Here is a 13,318-nt window from a genome sequence, read left to right as displayed (position 1 = left end):
CGGTGAAACATGAAGACCGTGTTGCGAATGTATGTAAATCGAAATTAATTCAACGAATCTTAAACCGATCAATTTTGTTTAATTACATCGCTATAGCAACAAGATGGCCCGCAGCTTTATACAAAATAGGTCGCCCTGTTGTTCCCCGTCCGCGTTGCGAGATATCATCCCGTAAGTAGAACTAATTTGTACAAAAGGTACCATACAGTTGTTTTTATCCCTATTGAATGTCATCAGCAGTGAGCACTTCAAAAAATCTCCCGGGAGTCTTCAAGATGCGACCTGCCGTTCTGTAGCAACCAATCAGAACCAATCAGCAACCAATCCTTCATTCAAGGAACCCACGCCATATTTTTACGCACCGACCGAAAGCTTCCTGTCTTCTTGGCTTTTCAGTATAGACCGCTTTTACTTGGAGGAAGAAATGTCATTTGTAAATAACAAAATTTTCTCACACAAACATGGACATCCAAGTGGCTCAGAGAAACAATAGCTTCACAAGATGAGGGAAACCTCAATTTGAGAAGTTGTGATTCCCGGCGTCAGTCAACCCCCGATTTTGCTTCTGTAACTTTCACTTACATTATGAACCCCCAGTTATTTTTGCTGCCTGTGGGACTACCAAGTAAAAATGAGCCCAGTAACAAACTTGTAAAGGGCACACAAGAAATATTGTTGTAAACAGTGGGCCTAACAAAGAATTTTAAAGGGCTGTAAAAAGCAAGTTTGTTGACCTGGTACTTGAATCCTTATCCAAGATGGCTAGGTAAGTTGATGTCTCAGCAGACTTTTAATCGACAAGTTGCCAAAAAAAGTGAAAATCTTTACTTCCGTAATTCATTAGTCACATGGCACGTATTCCATGCTTCTCAAAATAACGTACCTTTGTTAATTTTGTATACTTCGCTCCGTTGTCAAGGAGATAAATGCTAACTTTCTTGTGGTTGTTGTACACTGACCACATCAAGGGAGTTATCCCAAACTAAGAAAAGGATGGAGTAAGTAAATAAAAAAGTCAGAATGTAGGACCTAATAATGTGTTCTAAAAGACTGACCGTTGCTTCTGAGGGCTCGCAAAATTTTTTTCATGAATGATAAGCGATTTTTGTTCACTGCTTGTATCACCAATTTTCCTGACAATATGTTGCTTCGAACGCCTTTTTGACCGGTTTGTTTTGTATTATGCTTAGATGGGGAAGCTGGACTAATTATTCATGCAGCTTTAAGAGTTGCTCTAAATTTGATTGATTTTTGCGTCAAAACGAAACCAGCATTCGTGCGAAAGGTGGATTTTTTCAATAAGATATTTGACCTACATGGTATTCCTACACCAAAGTGACAAATTTTATCTGGTTTTCCTAGGTACAACGCAGTTTCGTCCACATCAATGGCAGTAAAATAGAATAAAACATAAGCGTGCCCGTAAGGCCCAGATCACTCGTTCGAACAGGCGACTAACTTCATCGTAGTCAGCATTTCATATGGTACGTATACGCAGTGGGCTATCCTCGTTTAATCCTCGACCTAGCAATTGTTAACTAAGATCGTTACGCCTAATAAATTAGATGTGTTTTGCCCAGAGTTATGCCAGGTGTCGTTTAGATACATTTTCACTTTCACTTCTAGACGTATGTTGAACGATTTTCATTTTACATACCTTTTAGTAATACCAGAATTTGTAGTATCAGATAGTTTTTTTACACACTATATGCTCAATGAAATTTCTACACATTACACATGACTACTCGAAATTTCTAGCCAGTGTACACCGAATAAGCCGCTTCAATGAAAATTATCTCCTGTGTATGGCTTTAAAATTCTATTTGTATTCAACAGCTGATCATGTGATTTTGAGGATCTGTCTTTTATATATTTAGGAATTATTTTCTCGTCAACAGAGTAGTGCTATCATCTCGCGCGGATTTATATATTGTGGTGATATGTGAATTTCAAGCTTTGGACGATGTGAAACAAAACAATCAACCAGGAGCAACCAGTGACAAGCTAAACCTTTCTGAACAATTTTTAAGAGATGATTTCACCTGACCAGCCAGCCTCGAAAAAAAGACTGATGTGTTTGCCCGTAAGTCACACAGTGATCCTCGATATAAAAGATGTGGATAGCTAAAACTCGGACCTATGCTGAGCTGACGGTCATACAGGGCTCCTTACGTTGGGTAGGAATATTTCTTGTTATATTTGGAGCACTTTTGTCGGATATAGAGCCGGGTTGGAAGCATTGTAGCATACAGGTTTATTGGCTATTTATTCACATAAAGTTGTTTGGTGACTCAATTGATAGAAATTCCGCTTGGTGTTGGAAAAATTGGATGGCGCAAAAGTAAATCAAGCCTCCTCTAAACACACCTATCTCATAGGACAATGAACTTAGACATTCCTTTGAAGTAAAAAAAATATGCCTACTTCCTAAGTGGTAAAATTTGATAATATTTGTTGAAAGATGTGTAACCTCTTACTTATCAGCTTCAGATGAAAGAGCATAACTTCTAGAGCAATATGAATAACTTCAAGGGAAGGGATTCCGAATGCGCTGCGGCTACGTATAGTTAAGTGGTTGGCCTTTTTCATGTAAAATACCAGCGAAATGGGGTTTGCAGTCCTTCCTTCTTGAGTAAGAAGCACATAGGGCAACGATGTTAGAGTAGATAACTTGACAGGATACAAAACTACACACGCAGATGAACCTGAATAGCCTGAATGCGGTTGGAGCGTGCCCGGGTGTCTGTCATTAGTTAGGGCTTTTGTTAGACAGCTGTCCCAGGCACAACAAAAACAAGAAGATAGATGCTTGCCGAGTCGAGTGAGGATACGTGAACTGTGTATTAATAAAATATCATTGACCTGTTGGGTCGACATCTTGCCGACATTTACTCACAAAACAACGTATTTACGCCCACATCGGTAAAGGGCATGTGCACATGCCGGCAAATCAGGGATGCTGGAGTGCCTACTTTCGGCCTCAGCAAGAAAGTGCAATTATCATGGTTAGCGGTGAATGGGTTTGCTTATACTGATACCTACATGACTCTGCATAGTGCTGCACACAGTGAGCACTGAGATTTTTACTTTTTCTCGTTTGAACTTATTCTCACTCCTCCTCCAGCCGCATTAAATGCATGCTGAAAATCCCAACACTGTCTAGCTGTTTTTGTGTAGACCTCACAAAAACTCAAAAAAGTGGAACTCTCAACCGGTCAGCCACAAGACTTCAATCAGCAGTTTGATTAGCTCGCAATTAGAAAGGAGGCTGAGGAGTCGTATGTTTGGGACTCACTGGAGATTCACTAGATGCGCAGTGTTTACGACTCCAAATAAGTACGTTAATAGCTGCACATCGCTTCTGCTGCAGTGCTGCACATACCTCCTCCTCATCCTCCTCCACCAACAATTTACTCCGATTTGAAGTCAGTGCCCAATGAACACGACCCAGTCATACTACCGCAATGGCAGGCCTTCCCAAGTTATCTGTATTCGTATATCTGTTTTCGTTTTGAAAATGTAAAGCTGCCATTTTATTGAAAATCGCAGTCAAATGTAATCTTGTTAATTATATAATTAAATGTAATCTTCGGTGGATCCAGCATTTCATTTGAATAATTCAGCAGAACCCTAATTCAGAACCCTATTATTTAAAAGGCGTAAACCTGGATAGTTTTAATTGTATTTTTTGTTAATTATTAATTAAATGTAATCTTCGGTGGATCCAGCATTTCATTTGAATAATTCAGCAGAACCCTAATTCAGAACCCTATTATTTAAAAGGCGTAAACCTGGATAGTTTTAATTGTATTTTTGATTGCCCAAAGAAACATAAAACCAGTAAAAGAACCCACCTTATCCATGACATCGATCGTGGCACGATATTGTATCAACAATTTGACAGTTTCTAGGTTCCCACTGCTGGCGGCAAAGTGTAGTGGTGTCCGATTAAAGTTGTCCTGAATATTTACATTGACTTTATGATCTTGTAGTGGAATCTTAAGCATATCTGTTCGATTCTGCCTGGCCCATTCAAATACTTGAACTTCTAGTTGGCTGACTGTGAGCAAAGGAAAATTGGAAATCGTCGAATAGACTTGTAATATGACGTATACACAGTTAGACATTTGAAAGAAAAAATCAATCAGAAACTAAATTGCTGGCTTCCTTAGTCAAATTAAAGTTTGCATGATCAGACTAAGCCTCTTTTTTTACGTTTAAACATACTTTCAAATCGACGAGTTACTATCCTTTGTGCAGTAGCCTAAGAGCATGCAAACAGCTCCAGTTTGATGTTCACTTCTATAAAATTTGATGTATGTGCGGACGTTTCTGTCATAGAGATTAGCCTTCATTTTTAGCGCATCGTTTTCAATGACGGCATGCGTATGTCATCCGTTCAAACAAGTTTAACATAATTAGAAACGTGCCAGATCACCGGCGGTAAACAAGGCAGTTTACGGTGATATGGTTGGATCTCCGGTTATTCAAATCTATCAACCGCCAGGTTAAGGCTCATAAAGGCTCATGACTGTTGTCAGTTTTGTGACTCTTGTATGTGTTTGTATTTCCTGATAGTAAATGCTCCAAATGCATATAAGTAAGTTGACCCCACCGTTCAATACGGTGTGCTGACTGTGCTATTTATAGAACAGTCTTATTAAGAATAGTGGATCGCTTTCTGTGGAAGATAGGTCTATATATTGAGTTGCTTTCACAGTTCCATATGTTTCGTTTTTGTGTGTGCCCCAACACCTTTGTCGCCCCTCTGCAAAATGACCTTGCCGATTAAGAAGGCCTATTGTCTAGACAAATGAACCCTGAAGCCTAGTTAGTGGACATCTTACTTCCATTTTCACGCCTGTACATCACCTTCTAGTACCTCATTTTCCACCTTTCATAATTTCACTCATATATGCTAAAGGAGATGACTTATTAACGCCCCTCCAGAGCTCTGTCAGCCGCAAAGACTTGCAGTCAATTTGAAAGAGCCGTAAAACGCGCACATATCCGTTCTTTTAGCCTTTCATCCGTTTACTCTGTCAAAAATGAAATTTAGACGTCATTCGTACTTGCTCTTTTGACTATTTATTCTTCAATTATTTATCGTTAACCTGCCATGTGATAAAACATGACCATGTCGTGTCACACATGGTTTGTCCAAAACTTATCCAACTATTTGAACCAGATAAGCACAATGAAAAACAGTGTATGAACTATTAAGACACAAAATCACAGAGGCACCCTTGAAAAATTTGAATGGTATGGCCCCTCAGAAAGGAATGGAAGACGTTTTAATTGGTGAATATTATAAACCTTCGTGTTCACCAAATTAGAGCATGGAGCTCTGAAAGTTATTCCTGAAAATTACCGCATAGTGTCTTATTTTTTACTTTTGTGAACAAGCTTGGCTGATGGAAATGGTGTTGCTTTCAGGCCACCATATCTCTGTGAGTATAAGCTGCCGTCTGTACCACCGGTTCACGGACCACAAAAGTTTTTTTGGTATCGACGAGGCTGCACTGTACGCCGTCCTTCTTGTCCAGAGAGGTTTATTTGCTTCAATTCATCCTATGATATTCTTTGTTTGCTAATGTGGCCATAAGTTTAGCCTTGCGAAGTAGCTTTCCTCCTTTTGAGGATAGGCAGCTCCAGTGTTAGCTTGCTTAAGGCATGCGGAAGTCTAAGGGCCCCTTAAGTTCAACACACGAATGAAGTCCACTAAACACAGTGGGCAGTCGTTGAACCCGGTTGCATTTGTTTGAATTGTGATGCTGTGATTAGGAACGTGACAGATTGTGGCTTAAGGCTGATGAAAAAATATAGCCTTCGAGACAATTGGTTATTGAAAATTCACGTTTCAACACTTGCAATAAAATTTATTTGACGAAAAGTCCAGCACACATTGACGGATGACTTTATGGACTGTGACCTGCACGAAATCGCATTCAGTGTATTATCGTTTTTTATTTCACTATTACTTTGGCAAGTGAGACTTTTGTACCCGGTGAAACTATTCAAAAGGCTATTACAGCAAGTGAGTTATCGTCGAGCTAAAAAACGGCATCTTGTTTTGTTTTTCAAGCACAGTTTAACCGATTCTGATAAGTGTGTAAGAGAAAAACGCCTTCCTCACAGTTTGGCCTGAAAATGTGAGGTTACCATAAGCCAAATAAGAATTCTATGCTAAAATGCTTTGCAAATCTGCTGGATAAACTCACGATTCAACGGTGCGACAGTTGTTACCAGATCACAATCATTCGACTGATTCTTTGGCATCTAGATATTTGAAAAATAAGTATGAATGTTTACTCATCTGGAAAGGTTGTTTTAACATTTTGGAACAGGCCCAGAATTATGTAAGTTGTTTATGCCATAACCAAAACTGTTGTTAGAGAAAGCTTGCAAATAGCTCCCAAACATTCATATACCATTTTAGTTTATGAAGCATCCGACAGGTTCAAACCTCAAAAATTTGAAATTACTTTGCCCATAGAACTAATGCCTGCATAATATGCAGTTTAAGAATATGTGCAGCTCAGTAAATTCTTCACAGCCTAGAAAGCGTGTAATTTAATCGTAAAGGACTGATTTCATGATTTTACGGTATTTTAGTTGATCGTTATCCGATGTAATGTTTCAGGCAGAAACATAGACGTCCGTTGTTTTTGAATACTCTGTGTTGTACCATTTTTCTCGGTATACAAATACGTAATGTTCGAATGAATTATGCTTTCAAATGCAGCCCGGTTCAACTAACACTGGAAGCGAGAAGCTTGAAAGCCAGTTATTAATCTAGGTGAACAGACAAACTGCTAACTGTTCCAAAGTTTAGAAAGAATGTCTTTTTTATCGGGAAGTCAACTGGTCAACAGTCAAACCTGGGGTCACTTATGGGTAGGTTTTATGAACCATTCTGCCCAAGACAACATATTTCTCAGACTGCGTGGGATGAAACAGTATGAGAGTAACTAAGGAGTTGTGTTTCAAACACACGGTTCGTGTACAACAATAAAAGTTGAAAAATAGATCAAAAGCTGATGCTAAATACATTATCAAAACAGACTGGAAATGCAGCTCAGGTCAAATGAATCGTGAGAAAGGTGCGCAATAAGTGAGCCGGATATGGTGCAATGAAAATTCAGTAACGAAAATGCATTAAGCTGGAAAAAAACTGCAGAAGTAAAAATCAAGTGGTAACTTTACTCGAAGCTGGCCAAACTGTAGCCCCTATAAAGATCAAATTAGACAATCATTAGCTCACCGTGAAGTAGTTGGAATGCATTGAATTCGATTGATTGAGTTTAGAATCAAAACATGAAACGGTGGCGACAGTCAGAGAAGAATTAAAATAATAAAAATATGGAAAAATTACTTGCACAAGGCAACTATCACATGTCCGTAAAGCTTCTACGAGATAACCAGAGCTGTCCTACAAACGTTTTTCTATTTGTTCATTTCGTTATCATTTGTCAACCGGAAGACGCGGAAGCAGAAAATTGTATGGTTGACTATGGGGTGCACGGACGATGTCTCCTCGACTGGGGACGAATCGTTTGCAAGCCAATTGCAAACCTCGGCGAACAGATCAACTGCCTTCCGATTAGCCACCAGTAAACGCACCCGAGCTACCTATATTTCGACAAACAATTGCTTCCATTTCCTTGGACGGTTCATGTGAGTTTTTCTTAAAAATATTGATCAGACATAGATTCGTGACCATTTTAAAGATACATTCTCCAACCAAGCCGCGCATTTACGATGCCAGTATACGTTCCACAAAAATTCTTTGGTAGCTGGCTTGGCTGCACATATTCTTTATATAATAAAAACCAACCATTGCTGTTTAAGACAAACAGAAAATCCTTGCTTTTATGAAGCATGCACAAAAGAGATTTACCTGAATTCCGTGGCCATTTTCCCAAACCGACTCTCTTGACAAACACTCCTCCCGTAAAGAGGCAGAAGAACTTTCTCAAATTGTGCCACTAATTAGGCCTTAAATATTTCTGTAGCAGCATAATACCTAAAATTTCCGTGTATTAATTTACAGTTCCCTTTTCTGGACCCAGGAATTCATATGGTCGCAAATGAGCAAAGATGGGCAAAGATGCTACGACTACCAGTTGACCAATCATTGAACAAGTTTTACTGAGCACGAAAACAAATACATACATACATACATACATACATACATACATACATACATACATACATACATACATACATACATACATACATACATACATACATACATACATACATACATACATAACATACAACATACAAACATACATACATACATACATACATACAAACATACATACATACATACATACATACAAACATACATACATACATACATACATACAAACATACATACATACATACATACATACAAACATACATACATACATACATACATACAAACATACATACATACATACATACATACAAACATACATACATACATACATACATACAAACATACATACATACATACATACATACAAACATACATACATACATACATACATACAAACATACATACATACATACATACATACGTGCACACATACATACGAACATGCGAGCATATATACATTTGTGCGTGCGTACCTAAGAGCCGGCCTGCGTGATAGCAGGAAATGAAAGCATATCAAACAGCGATATGCAAGCATGGCATGTCAGATGCTTCCTTGCACTGTCGCAGCTACAGGTCAGGATCAGTTCCTACGGATTTGAATGAGTCAGTAATTGTAATTATTCCAGATAATGTATCGAACCGACTGCTAGAGATAATTCTTGACAAATGCAGACCAATCCCGTTATAACGACACAACCCGTTTTGAAAGAAATGTCGATGACAAAAAGTGACAGTGTTACGAATTCAATTCCATACTGAGCTTCTTAAAGCGCCGACTAACTGTCACCTTTGAAATTCACCACGCCAAAACCTCAATAAATGTTTCACTGACTAGCGTTTAGCACAGAAACTCCATATTCTTTGTTCCAGAAAATCCATTTACCCGATGGTTATATAATGAAACGTTTGCTTGGTAAAGAAGCCCATCAGGTATCCTGCCGGATATATTTTTCTGTGACAGTGCTTGCAACAAGGCTCCCAACGCGATTTCTTGGAATCGAGAAGAAACTCAGCATCTTGCATACTCTGAAATGATAAATTTAATAGTACTCAGACTCCCTCGGTTGTTAAAGGTATTTGAATATGCCATCGTCTGGCATCCAGCCTGGTGAAATTGTACGTTAATTCCCTTTTTGAGAAAGCGATTCCTGCACGCATAACGCTTGCTCGTGTCTATTGCTATAGTTGGTCGGTGCAGTCTTTGGAAGATGCGATCGGCGCAAACTTGCACCCAGGTTTTCCCCGATTATTGCGCCTATACGTATTTCTGACGGCATTGCAAATTTATCACTTAAAACCGAAGTAGCTAACGGCACACTGAGGTCAATATTCATGTTCTCAAGTACCACAAAGCAAGCTCGCAAAGCAACAGTTTTAAGAGAGGTCATTATTGGCGGGATAAGTTTTATCAGGACAGATGCAAATAAATATAAATAATTGCTTGAATATTCCTCTGGTATGAAAAATAACACAGTGACGAACATTAATGTTTTCGGGATCTCGTCATTAGGTCAGTACACATCTAATGGTTAAAATAAGAGCGAAAAATGAAATACGTTGGTTAGTGAAATGCACAACGTGGAGACACGAACGACTGGTTGTCTGCGCCCCTCCCCCTCATGTCACATCTAGTTGGATGCTGTGAGACAGTGAAGAGGGCTGTTGAGTGACTTGGCCGGTTGATTCGTGTCACACTACCAAGGCAGATTCAGCGTTCGTACGAAACGTTTTTGACAGCACAGTATCGGGTTTCTCAGGCTTATAGCGACTGCCTCAGCCGTTGTCAAACAGCGTCGTTGAATAGATATTGGCAGTCTATTTGGCACGCTGTATATGATTTGAAATGACTCATTTGGCATGACTACGTGCCCGGTGTCAATTAGGTGGGATGCGATTGAGCCCCTAGCTGAACTGTTGAGGTTAGTGGTATTCAGTGAAGAGAGGTGCTCGCGTATTCTCTTAGAGATTTGCCGTGTCGTCCGCCGAACAACAGCAGGAGAAAGAATACACCACCATATTCTGGGTGAGGACTGGCATCTTGTATTTGAAGTGTAAGTTGAGCAAAGAGTTTTTTGTGAACTAAGCCCGCAGGTTTACAGCTGGAAACGTGCGTTGTATGGATTGAAACAAGCGGCGATTGACTATGTCCGCCAACAGATCGCCTTTATACGGTAGACTCAAGTATACTGGCTTCTTTCCAACGGTCGTGATAGGCGGTTGGATAGGGCAGTCGGACATATTCTCGGGTATAAACCTCTCCGGGTAACCATTGGCCCGTAGCACGTTAGCACTGTGCCGCAGTTCGGAGTCCAGTGTATCAACAGAGCAAATAGGTCTTGTTCGGTTTGTTGAAGTTTGAATCTGGGTTCGTTTCCGCCCCAGTGGCACAAAACTCAGGAAGTTCGTGTACTGTCCTGTCCACGTGGGCTTTCTGTAGACAGACCTATGAATGGAACCCGTGGAATGTCTGACTAACTTAACGTCCAAGAAATGGAAAGCGCTTTCACTTTCGGTTTCAAAAGTGAATTGAATACAGGGATGTGCTTGGTTGAAGTTGGTCAGGAGAGCATCCATTTCGGAGCGGTTTGGTACTACCATAAAAATATCACCTAAGTACCTTCGATAAAAGTGCATGCGTCTAATCTCGCCATTCAATCCATCAAGCTCCGTTTGCTCATAAAAATGTCACTCAACAAGGGGTCAAGAGGAGAACCCATGGCAACTCCATCGATTTGTCGGTAGAGTGTAGAGTTAAATTGTAATTGAATGTTGAAAGTACAGCAAAGGAGTAGTTTCTTTAAGGCGTTGGTTGGGATTGGGAGTGTCAAATCTGATGAGTCAATAAGTATGGTGTATATCCATTTGATGTTTAATGTTTTCCTGCCACGCGAACGTTTTTGTCATGTGTTTGAAATTTTCTCTCAGATATGGATAGCGGTATTCCATTTGACAACATTTCCTTTCGTTTCTTTCGTTGTACCATTCGTCTTTGAAGTCTCGGCTCTTGTGCAGCTTCATTCGCGCAATAATTTGAATGGCTGGTCAGTGGACTGGTCAGAAATAGTCAATGAACCAGACGCTGTCGAGTAGTAGGAAGGATTTCACATAGTAAAGTAAAGACCAGAAGTAAATTTAGTCAACAAGCAAACCATGTTGCCTATTCAACATCTAGGTCTCGATAGCGATCGCTAGTGAACACAACAAAACAGCTCCATAAAAAAACAATCCAGGTATCTATGCATAAGGGATGACTGCTCCAGACACACTGAAAGCCTTATAGGCCTTTGCAGCTGTTGCGTTTACTTCACCGTCGCGTGTCAGGTCTATGGATAATTTGTTGCCAGGATCGTATGAATTCACGCAGCGTGAAAGGTTGCCTCTCAGTATAGGCAAATGAAAAAAAATGCATTAGGAATCTTTATACTTAGGCCAAATCTAGAAGGCCTTGGATGTGAGTTATTGTTAGCCCCTAAACTCCGCTTCAGAGTGCTAAAATGGAACGAAGTCGTCTGCAATCGGCAGCTCATTATATTTGGGCTCGTGTAACAGCGTTTGCCTGGGAAATGCTTTAAAATGAGCAGGCAGACAAACAACTGGTACTGAAATGGCATACTAATGACAGAAGATCTCTGAGCAAATGGTTGATGAATAGAGGTAAGAGAAAGATGGAGCAACGGCATATCTCCGCCGACCACGAATTAGTTGAATTTGGTTCCGCAGATTAGCACCCGGGTGCGTATCTCAGCGCGGAGGAATCTGAAGAGGTCATAAATTTGTCCGGACAGCCGAGAATTCACAATAAGACCAACTGGGAACCTCTAATGATTGGGACAATGGCTCCCTCAACATTTCAATGAATGGCTAATTCCTCTAACGGAGTTCCTCATGGATCCACCTTGAAATATAAATCAAGTCAGTCATGATTCCATAGCTCTCCTTAGGGATACCACCGACTAGTCTGTTCAGCACATGAGTCGTCCTCTTTCTATTGTCTCATTAGACGGCAGTTTCCAGATTTATAAATATTCCCTTGATTCCTACAGAACAGTTATTGCTGCGTCATTGAAGCCTCGCAGATAGCCCTCTAACTGCTAAATAATGTATGTCAAATGCTGATCCTACCGACTGGAAATCACCACAAAACTCCAAGGAATTTTGGATCAGCGACCGTTCGGCTAGCAGTTTGAACACTTGACCATTCAGCTACGGGCAGCTGGTAAGCATCGCGATTAGCACTAAACATAAAGAAGACATAGCGCCACTCATCCTCCAGTAACGGGAGCCACATCATGCGGTAACACGGGATGACTGGCTCCTCGAGCTGCTAGTTCTTAGACGGGAGTCTCACCTAACAATAATTTTGTGGGATGCGCACGGTTATGATCCTAAATAAGGATGATAATCCAAAACACTGCTTTTTTAATTTGTCTTCAGTCCGCTGGAGCGATTGGCTGGACTTTCAGTCCAGATATTTCTTTCATTTCGATAAAAAACTACTGGCGCTAACGGAATTCTGTTTGCTGAAAATTTCTCTGTCCAATTCTTGAATGGGTAAGCAATCTACGCCCCAGATGGACCCATGCCTCCATTGCTTATACTTCAAATGCTGCACCCATATACAGCATACTTCAACCATCGTCGTTCATTGATCCGGTCTTGAATTTGTTTGTGTTCTCAAATTCTTGACGGTCCAAGCACTGGAACCTCACAGAAGAAGAAAGGAATTGGCTTGGAAGTGCAAATCTGACCAGCTAATCATAGAATTTGTTCTTGTTCTAATCTGTGTGACATTGTGGGTGTATGGGTGTTGATAAATATTGGAAGACTTACTTGTGACAATCGAACCCAGAAGAAAATCATTCTTAGTTTAATGCAGTCTGGTTGAGTCAAAATTTTTGCATTCTCGTGAACCGTGCGTGTAAAACGGATACAACATTCGTGTCGGATTTCTTTAACGTTCAAGAGAAGATATTGCCAGATCCGGCCTCTCTTAGCTCTACTTGATCAGCCTTCCCTGCCCCAGTGTGCTTATCGGAGACTGTCCTGTAGCAATCGTCTCGTTGGCAACAACAGAAATGCGCTCCTCAGGTCTGTCCCCTACATTCTTCTCTGTAAATGTCCTCAAACCACAGGGCCTCAAGTTGTTGAAAGCATCTCTTCGTTCTCTGTATA

The 13,318-nt window shown here is 40.3% G+C and overlaps 1 protein-coding gene across 1 annotated transcript in view; it reads right to left on the bottom strand.

The window, feature by feature from the left end:
• T265_07077 (hypothetical protein) overlaps positions 1-13,318 on the bottom strand; it is a gene marked incomplete at both ends in the record, with an annotated part of 47,053 nt that overhangs the window by 32,478 nt on the left and 1,257 nt on the right. Inside the window, 3 exons of the mRNA XM_009172515.1 lie at positions 884-982; positions 3,855-4,060; positions 6,222-6,279. Of these exons, the coding sequence (XP_009170779.1) occupies positions 884-982; positions 3,855-4,060; positions 6,222-6,279 (363 nt within the window). The remainder of the gene's footprint in view (positions 1-883; positions 983-3,854; positions 4,061-6,221; positions 6,280-13,318) is intronic.

This window comes from Opisthorchis viverrini (assembly GCF_000715545.1).
Source record: "Opisthorchis viverrini unplaced genomic scaffold opera_v5_156, whole genome shotgun sequence".
NCBI classification, from domain to species: domain Eukaryota; kingdom Metazoa; phylum Platyhelminthes; class Trematoda; order Opisthorchiida; family Opisthorchiidae; genus Opisthorchis; species Opisthorchis viverrini.
Note: the sequence above shows the minus strand (reverse complement) of the source record. Positions and strands in the feature narration are given on the sequence as shown.